General features: G+C 38.6%; 3 protein-coding genes across 3 annotated transcripts in view; all 3 read left to right on the top strand.

The window, feature by feature from the left end:
• The first annotated feature begins 727 nt into the window (after nt 1-727).
• LOC101309577 (probable pectinesterase/pectinesterase inhibitor 54-like) lies at nt 728-3,194 on the top strand. The gene is made up of 3 exons (XM_004287632.1): nt 728-1,012; nt 1,402-2,010; nt 2,475-3,194. The coding sequence occupies exons 1-3, from the start codon at nt 835-837 to the stop codon at nt 3,155-3,157; spliced, it is 1,470 nt and encodes a 489-aa protein (XP_004287680.1). The 5' UTR covers nt 728-834; the 3' UTR covers nt 3,158-3,194.
• Nucleotides 3,195-4,342: 1,148 nt separating this feature from the next.
• Nucleotides 4,343-7,357, top strand: LOC101309285 (DNA repair protein RAD51 homolog 1-like). The gene is made up of 9 exons (XM_004287631.1): nt 4,343-4,653; nt 5,254-5,398; nt 5,502-5,612; nt 5,769-5,860; nt 6,214-6,308; nt 6,385-6,498; nt 6,595-6,724; nt 6,869-6,990; nt 7,073-7,357. The coding sequence occupies exons 1-9, from the start codon at nt 4,573-4,575 to the stop codon at nt 7,194-7,196; spliced, it is 1,014 nt and encodes a 337-aa protein (XP_004287679.1). The 5' UTR covers nt 4,343-4,572; the 3' UTR covers nt 7,197-7,357.
• Nucleotides 7,358-8,792: 1,435 nt separating this feature from the next.
• Nucleotides 8,793-14,333, top strand: part of LOC101298463 (conserved oligomeric Golgi complex subunit 3-like) — a 7,996-nt gene continuing 2,455 nt past the window's right edge. Inside the window, exons 1-20 of the mRNA XM_004288967.1 lie at nt 8,793-8,867; nt 8,987-9,070; nt 9,156-9,269; nt 9,350-9,394; nt 9,486-9,560; nt 9,663-9,758; nt 9,944-10,021; nt 10,837-10,922; nt 11,046-11,112; nt 11,219-11,281; nt 11,398-11,499; nt 11,689-11,793; nt 11,889-11,981; nt 12,401-12,489; nt 12,839-13,058; nt 13,179-13,265; nt 13,611-13,724; nt 13,812-13,844; nt 14,013-14,099; nt 14,185-14,247. Coding sequence (XP_004289015.1) covers nt 8,793-8,867; nt 8,987-9,070; nt 9,156-9,269; nt 9,350-9,394; nt 9,486-9,560; nt 9,663-9,758; nt 9,944-10,021; nt 10,837-10,922; nt 11,046-11,112; nt 11,219-11,281; nt 11,398-11,499; nt 11,689-11,793; nt 11,889-11,981; nt 12,401-12,489; nt 12,839-13,058; nt 13,179-13,265; nt 13,611-13,724; nt 13,812-13,844; nt 14,013-14,099; nt 14,185-14,247 — 1,776 coding nt within the window. The remainder of the gene's footprint in view (nt 8,868-8,986; nt 9,071-9,155; nt 9,270-9,349; nt 9,395-9,485; nt 9,561-9,662; nt 9,759-9,943; nt 10,022-10,836; nt 10,923-11,045; nt 11,113-11,218; nt 11,282-11,397; nt 11,500-11,688; nt 11,794-11,888; nt 11,982-12,400; nt 12,490-12,838; nt 13,059-13,178; nt 13,266-13,610; nt 13,725-13,811; nt 13,845-14,012; nt 14,100-14,184; nt 14,248-14,333) is intronic.

Here is a 14,333-nt window from a genome sequence, read left to right as displayed (position 1 = left end):
GACCCAAGTCACACCCGTGATCCAAGCCTTCCCCAATGATCGAAGACTTATGGGTGGATGTGCTCTAAGGGGTTAGTTGGTATTTTCATGCTAATTAATCACAAATTTACAACTAATTAGGGTTCGTTTACAGAGCTTGAAAAGTTTACATGTGGGTGTATCGTGTAATAAAAGGAAGTGTTTCGATACTTCAGGAATCAAACTGCAACTGATTGATTATCTATGTATCCATGAATTGATGCATTAACAAAACTTTTCGTTGCCAAATTGCCATGATCAATTTGCTTCTAATTCAAGCTTCATTTTCCGATCGAGCTAGAGGAGGGGTTTGGACTTCGTAACCGTATGTGGAAAAGAGCATCCATGTATCATACAAGGTCGTTACAGAATCATAATCAAGAATAGTGAAGGTATATGTACTATATATCGAGCTGGACGATCCAGAATATGTGCCCACAGAAATAATTCAGAAGGAATGATGACACAGACAGTCGAACCCCATTTTCATTTGTTATGGGTGACACCCCACCAGCATTGGAATGACACCTTTGCATGCATTTAGGGTTCCGACTGTAGAGACCTTGCCCATTTTCCCGCCCTATAAATCTCAGGCCCCATTCTCAGCTGGCTATAACGCACCAGTTTGTTTGATACCTCACTAAATTTTAGGTACCTCTCTAAAGTTTAGGAAATATGTTTCAGTTTGTGGTGATAGGGTTCCTTTTGGTACTGGGAGGGGCCTCAGTGTCTGGGGCTGCCTTGGAGAAGTACCAAGTCTATGTTCAAAAGGAATGCAGCTTTACAAGATATCCCAGCATTTGTTTTCAAAGCTTAATGGGGTTGGGTGGTTCTGGTTCTGGGCACCAGGATCCTCAACATGTTGATATAATGTCGGCTCTTGTTAACAAAACCATTTATGAAACCCGGTTGACCTCCTCTGAGTTTTCCAAATTCAGCTCTCAATTATTTGAAGTCCGTGATTCTCAACCCACACACGATTCTGGCAGCAAAGGTCATTTTCTACTGCATGATATACTTACTATTCGATCACAAGTACTGTATTAACTTGTTTCCTTCGTTCTTTTATCTTATTTTGTGTCTGAAAGTACGAACGAAAGAAGTTCTTTCAAATTATTGTTTGCTTCGTTCTTTCAAAGTATAAACTTATCGTTCAACTTATTAATATCAAAGCTTTTATTTTAAGGGAAGAATTAATTTGGTTTTATAAGTTTCTATCAATTTCTCTCTACTGAAGTTTAAATGGCAAGAATTAATTTTGGTTTTGAAAGTTTCTATTAGTTTCTATCAGTCAGTGGCTAATTTCACCATTCATGCATACCTAACGCATGTTTAATTGGTATTTGGTTTTTCTTATAATTTTCTTTTGTGGTACGTATGCAGACTACTGTGAAGAGCTAATGACGATGTCCTTGAAGCGCTTAGAACAATCCCTAATAGCTCTCAAGAAATCTCCCTCAAAAAACAAGCAAGACATTCAGGCATGGCTAAGTGCCGCCTTGACTTTCCAAGAAACGTGCAAGGACTACGCCGCCGACCACGGCCTCAGCCTCACTAGCTCCGAGAATCTCAGGCTCGACCTTTCCAAGCGCATAGGCTATACCTCTCAGTTGGGGAGTAATCTATTAGCTCTCGTCAACCGTGTTTCGAGTAATTCCGATAATCCGAAGAACACAACTCGTGGTAAAAAGGCAGAGATGTTTCCCAAATGGGTTTCGCCGAAGAACAGGAAACTACTTCAGGCAACCACCGTCAAAGCTAACGTGGTGGTTGCGAAAGATGGATCAGGGAACTATAAGACGGTGTCGGAGGCCATTCAGGCAGCTACTGGGGGTCGGTTTGTGATTTATGTAAAGGCTGGAGTTTATAAGGAGAAGATTAAGACTAACAAAGATGGTATTACGTTGATTGGAGATGGACAATATTCCACTATTATTACTGGAGATTCTAGTGTGTCTAAAGGTTCTACCATGCCTGGCTCAGCTACATTTAGTTGTAGTCTCTCTCTCTCTCTCTCTCTCTCTCTCTCTCTCTCGTATATCTCTTTCTGTTTTGTGCATGTTAAAAACCCTCTCAACGTTTGGTATTAGTGAAACTGGAAGCTTTTCCTCAAATCATAGAAGAGAAATTGCTTTCAAGTTTAAACTTTAATTTCAACACGAATTAACATCGATCAATACTCATCAGTGTTTATATTATTGGACCGCACATAATTAGATATGAAATAAGATTCCTCTTTTTGTCGTTGTTGATGTTGATGACTTGTTAAGCTTCTTTTTTGATACATGATTCTAATTTACTGTTGAGTTTAACTAATACTTGGAAAATAAAATAGTAAGAAATTAGGTCATATCAGCATTACAACCTTGTCCCATTTCTATTAGAAATACGGTGGTACACAAATTATACTCTCAAGAACATAACATAATTTTCTCCTTATTTGATTGCATGGGCAGCCGTAACAGGAGATGGATTCATAGCTCGAGATATTGGTTTCCAAAACACAGCCGGCCCCGACGCAGAACAAGCCCTAGCTCTGTACATCTCTTCTGATCACTCCGTTCTCTACAAGTGTAGCATCGTTGGCTACCAAGACACACTCTACGCCCTCGCCCTCCGCCAATTCTACAGAGAATGCGACATCTACGGCAGCATCGACTTCATCTTCGGTAACGCCGCCGCCGTCTTCCAGAGTTGCAATATCGTACTCCGCAGACACAAGGGTTACAATGCCATCCTGGCAAGCGGGAGGTCCGACCCAGGACAAAAGACAGGTTTCTCCGTCCAGAACTGTAGGATCGTGCCCGGGTCGGACTTATCTCCCATTAAACACTCCTATAGTTCGTATCTTGGTAGGCCATGGAAGGACTACGCTAGAGCCGTGGTCATGCAATCCAACATAGATGACGTTATCTCACCCCGAGGGTGGGTTGAGTGGCCTGGCTCCAGCCCCAAGTCTATCTATTTTGCGGAGTTCGCAAATGTAGGATCTGGGGCTGGAGTGAGCCAGAGGGTGCAGTGGCCAGGGTTTCATGTAATTGGAGCTGATGTTGCTGTTGAGTATACTGTTGGTAACTTTATTGCTGGAACTTCATGGCTGCCTTCGACCGGTGTGACTTTTGTTTCTGGCCTCCATTGATCCAAATCCTCCAATTGCATGTTGGTTTGAAAAGACTTGTTACCTGCATTTGTGGGAGTGCTGGTCTCACCCTCATAATGCAAACTTCTAAGATAACCTCATGCGACCAAAACATACCAATTAATCATGTATAGCTAGTGTGCAAATTAAATTTATAGTTTCACGCATCAATACCACAAAGTAAATAAAACTATAAAACAGTTGGATGTGTAAGACTGTAAGCATAGGCTTTGCCTTGTCATATATGTAACTAAGTTTAGGCTTTGCTTCATCGTGTAGTCATGTATAGCCTTTGCTTCGATCATCTTGTTTGTAATTAAACAAGTCCTCGTGAAGAATCAATTGTGATCTCGTATATTCAATTATTCATATTAGCTGGTTTCTTCACTATACCATACTTGGTTGACTATATTAAAGACTGATAGCGGTTGTAATAGTTATGGACCAATACATTTGCGTATGAATTGACAGTTAATAGTTTGTGTCACGCATTTTGGATATGACATGTTTTACAATACTTTGTTTGTCATGCTTTATACTTCAACTTACTAACCCTCACAATTAAGAAATGCATTATATGTTTGGTAATACTTGCTCGTCATGTCTCATCCCTAGTTCCTAGAGCAACTCCAAAGGCTCAAAGTGCATTATAACGTATATATTTATGCTGTAGAGTTCCTACATTCGCATGCAATTCTTGCACCCACCCGTGCTCAACCTCCCTTCACACATGGAACTCATTTCCATCCTGCACCTAGTTAGTGTTCTCCCAACACATTTTAGCTTAATGAAATAAGGAGCAGATTATTAGGAAGATATTTAGTATATGATGTGTATCTCCACATATTATGTAAATGATTAAGATCAGATGACACTAGCTAATACATATACATAGTGGTCACCACATACAAATGATTATGAATAATTAACATTACAAATAATGTATTTGCACGTCGTGTATAAAAAAATAGTAACAACTCCAATTTTTCTAGCCCGTGTGCATGAGGTGTCACGAGGCTGCAAATATTACATGTTCGAATCTTATTAACATCATAAAAAAAAATTATTATTATAGATAAGAAAAAAAAAAGGAGACTAAAATTGGACAAATATTGGAATCAAGTAAAAGCATAAAACGAGAGGTGGTGTACATTTACAAATAGGCCCATAATCCCATAGTCCCATACCCTACAAGCTTCCCTCACAAGCTTCTCTCTTATTCATATAAGCTTCCCCGGCAAGCCACAGTGACCAGTGTTTCCCTTTGGCGCGCCCCTAAACCCTTTAAAAAAATTACCCATTTCGTCCCTCTCTCCCCTCATTTTCTCGCCCCCAATCTCTCTGCGCCTGCATCAAGGCCTCAATAGAGTCGCAGAAGCACACATCGCCGTCTTAGGGTTTCAGTCACCGGAGCCATGGAACAACAGAAAACGGCTCAGCAGCAAGACGAGCTCGAAGAAATGCAGCACGGCCCTGTTCCCGTCGAACAGCTTCAGGTATACCCAGTTGAAATTAGAGTCGGTTTTGAACAATTGAGGGGTTTAGCGATATGGGTTCTTGTTCGATCTGGGTATAATGTGTGTTTGATTCAAGATTGAAGTAAGGGGTTTAGGTTTTGTTGCAATTGGGGGGTTTGGTTTGTGTTGATTCTTGTGCAAGATTGTATCTTTGTATGGGTTTTGGCGATGAAATTGAGTGTTATGTTGTTTGCTCAGTCTTGGGTTTTGGATTTTTACATGCTATCAGAAACCCTAATCCGAAATTGGTCAGTTCTTGCTGTGATTGGGATATGGGTTTTGTTCGTTGATGATCAATTTGCTAATTTTTTAAGAATTTGAGAATCTGGATTGCTTGTATTTACTTCTGCGAGTCGAAATCAACAATCTTTGTGTGGTTCATGATGTGTTGGATGTGCATTATATGTGGGTTTAGTGAGAAGAAAACAAATCAATCTCTTTTTGTTGTTGGTTATGATATGGGGTTTGTTTGATATTGTTCAGTTTTCCCATTTTAGATTACTTTAAATCACTCTCTAAGGCCAAAGCAGCAATCTTTATTCAGTGGATGATGAAATGTTCTGGTGTTTTCAATTGAAGGCTTCTGGCATTGCTTCCATTGATGTAAAGAAACTTAGAGATGCGGGTCTTTGCACCGTTGAAGCTGTTGCTTACTCACCGAGGAAAGATCTTCTGCAAATCAAAGGAATCAGTGAAGCTAAAGTTGACAAGATCATTGAAGCAGGTATACCATTCTGTTACTTTAGTTTTCCAACATTCTTTTATGTAATGTGGTTACTCTTTTCGTTTGCTATGTATTGATATTTTAATGGCTGGCTTCGTTACAGCCTCCAAACTGGTGCCTTTGGGTTTTACCAGTGCTAGTCAGCTTCATGCTCAGAGACTCGAAATCATTCAAATCACTTCTGGATCAAGAGAACTTGATAAGATTTTGGAGGGTCAGTTTCCACTGTTCTCCTTTTTAAACTTGTATTTCCATCCTTTGTTGAGCACTTCTCCTTTATTGGAACTAGGTCCTTATTATACCAGTAGAAATGTAATCTTTAAAGTTCATTTGATACTTCAATTGAATCATAGTTGCTGCCTTGTGACAGGAGGAATCGAGACAGGATCTATTACTGAGTTATATGGTGAGTTCCGCTCTGGAAAGACTCAGTTGTGCCACACGCTTTGTGTCACATGCCAAGTAAGTGAATTTTATTAGTGTTGGAATTGCCACTGCTTCATGATAACAAATTAATTTAATCCGATAACACATAGATATGTTGTTCCAGATGTTTATTTCCTTTGTCAATATGAAATTGCAATTCAACTATGTCAAAGGCCCAAAGATTTGCTTCATTATGTGTGTAATCATTTTGTAATTCAAGAAGTCAAAATTTTCACTTGGGATGGGTTCTGGAGTTCCTTCTGATCTTGTCTAAAGCTCAGTGTTAGGTTAGGAAAAGACGCATTAATCAAACACAATCACGCACTTCCAAAGTCCAACCTCTAATATTTTTTTTCATTGTGGTATCTGATTGATTTTTAATGTTTCAGCTCCCATTAGATCAAGGAGGTGGTGAGGGAAAAGCAATGTACATTGATGCTGAGGGTACATTCAGGCCACAGAGACTCTTACAGATAGCTGAGAGGTTTGATTTTGCCATCTTGAGGTGAAAACACAATAACGGTTCATGTATGAGATACTTAATAGTAGTGTTGTTACAGGTTTGGACTCAATGGTGCTGATGTCTTGGAGAATGTTGCCTATGCTAGAGCTTATAACACCGATCATCAATCAAGGCTCCTGCTTGAAGCAGCTTCGATGATGGTGGAGACGAGGTATGATTTCTTATACAAGTTGTGGTTGTGTTAGTGTAATTCTTGCTCAGATCTAGAATGTTTCAGGTAAGACAAGTTGTGGTTTTGGATCTATAGGTTTGCTCTCATGATAGTAGACAGTGCAACAGCCCTTTACAGAACAGATTTCTCTGGAAGAGGAGAACTTTCAGCGCGGCAGATGCATCTTGCAAAATTTCTCCGGAGCCTTCAGAAGTTAGCAGATGAGGCAAGAACTCTTACACCTTCAATTATCAAATATCAAGGGAAAAACAGATTACATTTTATACAAAGGAATTCCGGGATGATCTTATGAGTAGGATTAGAACTTGGAATTTTCATTTGACTGACCCTCTGTCCACTGTGAATGCAGTTTGGTGTGGCTGTTGTTATCACAAATCAAGTAGTTGCACAAGTGGATGGTTCTGCGCTCTTTGCTGGGCCTCAAATTAAGCCTATTGGTGGTAACATCATGGCCCATGCTTCTACAACAAGGTACGTTGTTTGTTCAACACCTTCCTTCCAAAAGAAACTATCCTTGTGCAGAGTTACTCATCATTTATCTCTTCTTTGATAGGCTTGCTGTCCGGAAGGGGAGAGGGGAGGAGCGCATTTGTAAAGTAATAAGCTCTCCTTGTCTGCCTGAAGCAGAAGCACGGTTTCAGATCTCCCCAGAGGGCGTCACGGACGTGAAGGACTAACCACTTTCAGCCCTGCTAAAACTTCTACCATAGCAATACATTCTTCATCTAGTTGTATATCTGTTTTGTAATGAATCTTTTAAGGAAGTCAGGAAGTTGTCACAACTTTGTAATTTTTTGTTACAAGATGTATCCAAGGAATTTCAGTGAGTTTGTTTGCCAAAACCTTTGCAGCTTGCTTGGTGTTCTTCTCTTTCATTCCTTTTCCTCTGGTAAAATTTCACTCTATATAAAAAACATATATTGTGTATATAATGCCAAGTTGAGATCTCTAAGTTCATGGAAGTAACCGGGTGAGTATACTGTTGGTAACTTTCTCGCTGAAACTTCATGACTTGCCTTCGCCTGCTGGAGGCTTTGTTAATAAGAAAACCAGAAGAAAAAAGAAAAATAGAAAAACACATCTGTCCATGAACATTTTTTTAGGGGGTCAAATTCCATGAACACTTCTTGGACACGAGTTTCCAAAGTGATGTTGAAATTTATCTTTACAAACTTTGAAGGAATGCCTCAAGTCCTACTGGTGTTGTTTCTGTGGCCCTATAGCTAGTTTAACCTGTTCCCATCTGCATTCATGTTTGGCATGTCATAATTATTGGCTGCAGTTTTACCTCATGGGCAGGGAAATGTGACTGATTTACTTGCAGAGAATAATGGGGGGTTGGATAAAGAGGAAGGAGATCAATGGTCTATGTGCAATTGTACATAGCAAGAGAGTAGAAAACAAGGGATGTGATGGAAAGCAAAGTTTACTATATGCATGCTTAAATGTGGTTTGGGAGAGGCATATTTATTAAGGAAGCTGAGAGCCTTTATCTTCTCTGAGATAAAGCTTCACATTTTCTGATACTGTTTACGGTGAAGACAGAGGAAGTCACTTGATGATACCTTAATAATTTGCCATATTTGTCAAGTTGTTAGGAGTAGCACTCTTGGCTAGCTTCATTACTCAAATTGCAGCAGTACTGAATTTTACTCTTTCTGATGAGACATCAAGAACTCGCTCCATTCCCATAGTTCTTGCAGGCAGCAAATTTCCTTTGTTGCTTGTTTTCCATTTATTTCATTTATCACATCATCTTAATTTATTATGAACTTACTATGATCATTGAGTTACATAAATGTAAAGCCTTTGGGTTCCCAATAATGGACTCTCAGGCTCTCAGCAGTGTATACAATTGCAACCCCAGTTCACCTTTTAGCTGGTTTTGCTTGGTCTGCTCAAGGGGCGTTTTTGTCTTGGAGACTTGGGGAGTTTTGGGATGTCATTACTCAAGTAAATTATGGTCCACAAGAAAAAACTTACTAGCGTGACGACACCAGTAAAAAAACAAGATGTGAAATCCACACATTTTGATTTAAAATCTACATATTTTTTTTAAGTAAACTAAATTTTATCTTTTTATAAATATATTAACTAAAAGATGAAAAAAATATGTGAATTTTAACTCGGGGTGTTTAAATTTCAAGCCCAAAAAAACTTACTAACCCAACCCGAGATGGTTTCCCAATTAAAAAATAAATGAACGCGGACACAAAATAAAACGTAGATTGAATTGTGAGAGCTAGTGAGGAAGAAAGCTTGAAGATTCAACAATGGCGACCAAGCCCGGCGTTCCGAGATCCGGAGCTATTTCCAAGGGCTACAACTTCTCCACTCACTGGGAACAGGTTCCTCTTCCTCTTCATCTTCGTCTTCTTCACAATTACCACTTATCAGATCAGATCTCGGATCGGATCCCTTAGATATGCGTTTGATGTAGTCCTTTATATCTTCGCTGACTCTGCAGAACACGCCGTTAACGGAGCAGCAGCAAGCGGCGATTTCAAATCTCGCTCACGCCGTCGCGGAGCGACCGTTGCCGCCAAATTTGGTTAGAAATTCCATTACATTCTCTGCCTCTTTCGATTCATTAACACTGTTATGCACCAGATTCGAGCCTCATTGGTGAATTTCAGGCGCAAGATCGAATCTCGGAGCAGCAGAATGGCTTGACAGTCTCCACCAAGGACAGCTCGTTCGGCTTGGAACACTCTGCTGCTATGGAAGCCGTCCTTGTCAATACGAATGAGGTGAGTTTTCGGCCTTTCGCCGTCCGCATTGAGTTTTCGGCTTTTTTTGACTGCAATGTGATTTGTTATTGTTCCTGCAGTTTTACAAATGGTTTACGGATCTTGAATCGGCCTTGAAGTCTGAGGTTAGTGCTCGAGTCTCGCAGTGTAACTGTAATGTAGTACAAAAGGAGCATGATATTGAGCTCAGTGTGCTGATTTTTGCTTGCTTTTTAGACAGAGGAGAAGTATCGCCACTATGTAGACACGTTGATGGAGCGCATACAGATATGTGATGGTATACTCCAGCAGGTAGCCTCTCATTCTGTTAGGTTGTTGTGAATTTGTAGAGGCAACTTTTTTTTGTTTTAGATTGTTTTGCTTATGGACATTGCTGGGGTTCGTTGTATGCAGGTGGATGATACTCTAGACTTGTTTAATGAACTACAACTGCAGCACCAAGCAGTAGCAACGAAGACTAAAACTCTTCATGATGCGTGCGATCGACTGGTGCGGTTTACTTTCTATTATTTCCTCTTCTATCTTGTTTTGTTTTTCTTTTTAGCTTCACTTGACCTAATGGCCAGAAGTTTGATATTGTCATATGGCTTTGCTGAAAGATGATTTATGTAGCATGTTGTTGTAGGATCTGTTGAAATATCTAGACCTTGATCTGTGGTCGTCTTGTTTTGTAGTTGATAGAAAAGCAACGACTGATTGAGTTTTCAGAGGCTCTCCGCAGTAAGCTCAACTACTTTGATGAATTGGAGAATGTAAGGTTTGAATGCTACCTTACCTAGAGACACAGTTGGTTATATATATGTTTCATGCTTTCCTTTAACCTGTTCCCTTCAAATCTTCTTAGTTTGAGAACCTTGTCTTTGTACCTTTGCAACGAGGTTAATGGATGGTGGGAACCGCCAAAAATTTAAACAAAGATGAAAGTTTGAAGTTACTTTCCCAGTTTCCCTTTCTTATTGACTGATTTGGTTTGATGTAAGTCATGATATAGCAGATGTTTCTGTTTCTCATTGACAAAAGTCTCTTCTACTTACCCTTAATATTTACTGTTTAAAAACTAAACGTTTAAAAGTTATATAAATATTTGGTTCTTCAGAAACAGTGTTTACTTAGTTAACATCAGTGATGGGAACCGTGATCTTTTTTTCCCTGGTCCATACTTGGGAATGCTCACATGTTTGTGTTGATGCATGGATATCCTTTTGTTTTTAGTTTAACAATTTGATTATATTCATTGAAGCTTTTACAAATATGTACAAGTCAGTTTCTCCATAGTGTCACTTTCCTTCTCAGGCATAACTATAGGTCTATAGCCATTAGGGTTGTTACAATGTATAGGGAATTAAATGTAGTGAAGGTTGTGCCAAGCAGCGTATCTGTTTCTTGTCTGTTTGGTGATTGCAATCTTGCTCTTTTTCTTTGTTTGTATGTGAGAAAATAACATGATGTACAGTGTTTCCATGTAATGTTGTGTACCATGTACACACACACACGTATACATGCACACACATGTAATGTATATATGTTAATCAATAGAGTTCATGTTTAAATGTTCCACTGTCTGCAGATATCTACAAATTTTTACTCTCCAAACATGAATGTTCTAAATGAGAACTTCCTCCCTCTGCTCAAACGACTTGATGATTGCATAACGTAAGTGCCATCATACACTACCATGTTAAAATTTGCATTAATGCCAGGAAACAGTGAGCAGTAATAAAATTTATTTATTGAGATTGGAACTTGATGTTTTTGACCGACTTCTGTCCATCTTAGGTATGTTGAAAGCAATCCGCAATATGCAGAATCCAGTGTATACCTACTCAAATTTCGCCAACTGCAGGTATAATTTTCAAGACCATTGAATATGTGAATGGTATAGCATGGTGAATTATTGTTGTGGTATTTTTGGCTTCCGGTGATATATAATTTCATGTTTTTGTGGACAGTCTCGAGCCTTGGGCATGATTCGTTCACATGTACTTGCAATTCTTAAAAGTGCTTCTTCTCAGGTAAAGTCTTATTATTGAATTGAATTGAATTGTTGTATTAATGTTTGTCTATAAACTTCTTTGTTTACATGGATTAATACGTATGGCTTTATATGATGACCACTGTTTTACATTAGGTACAGGCAGCTATTGGAAGCAGTGGTGGCAGCAAAGCTTCTGTTTCTGAGGGTGTAGAAGCATCTGTTATTTATGTCCGTTTCAAGGCTGCAGCAAGTGAGGTAATACTACCTTTATTGTCTTGCAATGATGCTACTGTATGTCTGTATCATCTATTATTTTGAAAGTGTGATTGCTGTAGTTAACTTGATCAACCTAGCATACATTTGTGTACCAGAATTTTGATTGGATTGTGTGCTTTAATTCACAGACTTTTTAAGTGGTATGTCTAACGAATATGATCTCCGCAGCTTAAGCCAGTGCTGGAGGAAATTGAAAGTAGAGCATCGAGGAAAGAGTATACTCAGATCCTTGCAGAATGTCACAAGCTGTACTGCGAACAGCGCCTTTCCTTGGTAAGCTGATGATTGGTTGTTCATACAAGTTTTTTTTCTTCATTTCATATGGTCAGTTCACAATTATCCTGAACTTTTTTATATGTATCATCCAGGTAAGAGGTATAGTACATCAAAGAATATCTGAATTCGCCAAGAAAGAGGCATTGCCATCATTGACAAGATCTGGATGTGCATATCTAATGCAGGTAAGACACACAGTTATTTACAAGGATACTCATAGAAGAGAATTTTCTTCAAAAGAATGCAATGTAATGCATGGTTTTGTATTTGTTATTTACAATAAGGTGAAGATGTCATGATATGAATCCTATCCTGTCTAAATACTGCAGAAGAGCAAACATATCTGTGATGTGTGATGTAGAATGACATGTTAATTACTTCATATTTGAAAAATATGGTACATAGATATTCCATAAGGTCACACTGAGTACAACTCAGCAATGTTGGGGTTCCAGGTTACAGCTGATAGAACTTTTGCTTCTGTTATAATATGTTTTATCTATTTTTCTCTTTGATTATATCTAGGCGCTTTTTCTTCATTCCATTTTTCTTTTTCAGAATTTAAATAAGTTTTGATTGTAATCAACACATGTATCAATTGCAGGTCTGTCAGCTTGAGCACCAACTTTTTGACCACTTTTTCCCATCTTCCGCAGAGGACGTTTCAAGCTTGGCTCCATTGATAGATCCTCTGTAGGTCTCCTATCCTTTTTCACTTCTCTTTCTCTTATCTATTGTTTTGCTTTCTTGAGAGATGGGCAGTTAGTAGTTGGCTTATAGCATAAGAACAATATGACAATTGTGTGACCACTATTTGACATGAGAATAATCAGTGCTATAACAATACGACAATTGGGTAATTACTATTTGACACGAGAATAATCAGTGTTGATGGAAATGTCAGTACTTTCGGTAAGGGGTTACGTTTGGGTACCATTTTTCTGTCAAATACCCAAATAATACAGCATACTGGAGCTTGTTGGTTGGTTTTTTATACACAGTTTAAACTATGTAATAACTTTATGGTTATTACTCCATGCAGGTCTACATATTTATACGATACACTACGGCCAAAGCTTATTCACGAAACAAATATTGATTCTCTTTGCGAACTTGTTGATATATTGAAAGTTGAAGTGCTAGGTGAACAGTTGAGTCGGCGGAGTGAATCATTAGCCGGTCTACGGCCTACACTGGAGAGAATTCTTGCTGATGTTCATGAGCGGTTGACTTTCCGTGCTCGAACACATATTCGTGATGAAGTGAGTGTTTATTCCTGTGGGGTTTGGATAAGGGAAATTGTATAGGTTTTCCTCTGTTTGGTTCCTGTGAACTATCTCTTATTTCTCTCTTTTTAAAAAAAATTTCTTCCTCTTTTGCAGATATCAAACTATTTACCTTTGGATGAAGATTTGGATTACCCTGCAAAGCTGGAAAAGGCCGCGACAGATGAACTTGAAACTACATCTGTAAGTTTTCTTTTCTATGACACCTAACTTAAATATTTAGTCGCCTGATGTATATTGGTATTAGATTTTCTTGGTCCCTGATTTATAGGCCTAACCAAATAATTTATTCATCTCTTATGACTACCTCTAGGGAGTAGGCACATAATCCCCCATGATTGTTACATAATTCTGGACATGTCATTCTCGTTACTTCATGACTAATTTAATGGTAGTAGGTGGCTAGTGGTTGCATTACTGTAGCTGGCTGATTCTAAATTGCTCTTTTTTGTTCTTATATATATGTAGGAGTTACATTAATGCTTTCGTTCTTTTTTCTTAATATTCTGCTTTTCGTTCAAACTGCAGGATGATGAAAACCTTGTTTTCAAGACCTGGTATCCACCTCTAGAGAAAACACTATCGTGTCTTTCAAAGCTGTATCGCTGCTTAGAACCAGAAGTTTTCACTGGTTTAGCACAGGTATGGAAGCCTTTGCATAGCCACCATGTTAAACTTGTCTTGAATAATGCTATTTACAGATTTTGTTTATCTTTTTTCTTCCATCAGGAAGTTGTCGAAGTTTGTTCAATATCAATTCAGGTGAGTTTTTAATTGTACAATGGCGTATGCAGTTCTTACGTATAATTTTACTAAACCTTGTTTAAGGGGATGTTGAGAACTTTAGATTTAGTTAGAGTAGCCTTTATGTAACCCACCAGTAACATGTTGCTGTCTTTCGTGACTTGTTATGTGTTTCCCTTTTACCAGAAAGCGAGTAAGCTGATTTCAAAGAGATCATCACCAATGGATGGTCAGCTCTTCCTCATAAAGCATCTTCTTATCTTGAGGGAGAAGGTGAGCCATCCTTTCTGCTGCTGTATATACTAAAGAATTATATGATTAAACCATGTATTATAACACATGTAATTTGTCTTCCCAGATTGCACCTTTCGATATTGAGTTTTCTGTTACACACAAGGAACTTGACTTCTCACACTTGCTGGTTAGTTCTAGAATTCTTGAGCATTAATTGTTCTGAATCTACTTAACTATGTTTATTATATATCTTTTGCTCTACCAAAACGAATC

Source organism: Fragaria vesca, linkage group LG1 (assembly GCF_000184155.1).
Source record: "Fragaria vesca subsp. vesca linkage group LG1, FraVesHawaii_1.0, whole genome shotgun sequence".
Classification (NCBI taxonomy): domain Eukaryota; kingdom Viridiplantae; phylum Streptophyta; class Magnoliopsida; order Rosales; family Rosaceae; genus Fragaria; species Fragaria vesca.
The sequence above is the reverse complement of the archived record's forward strand: the minus strand, read 5'-3'. Positions and strand labels throughout refer to the sequence as shown.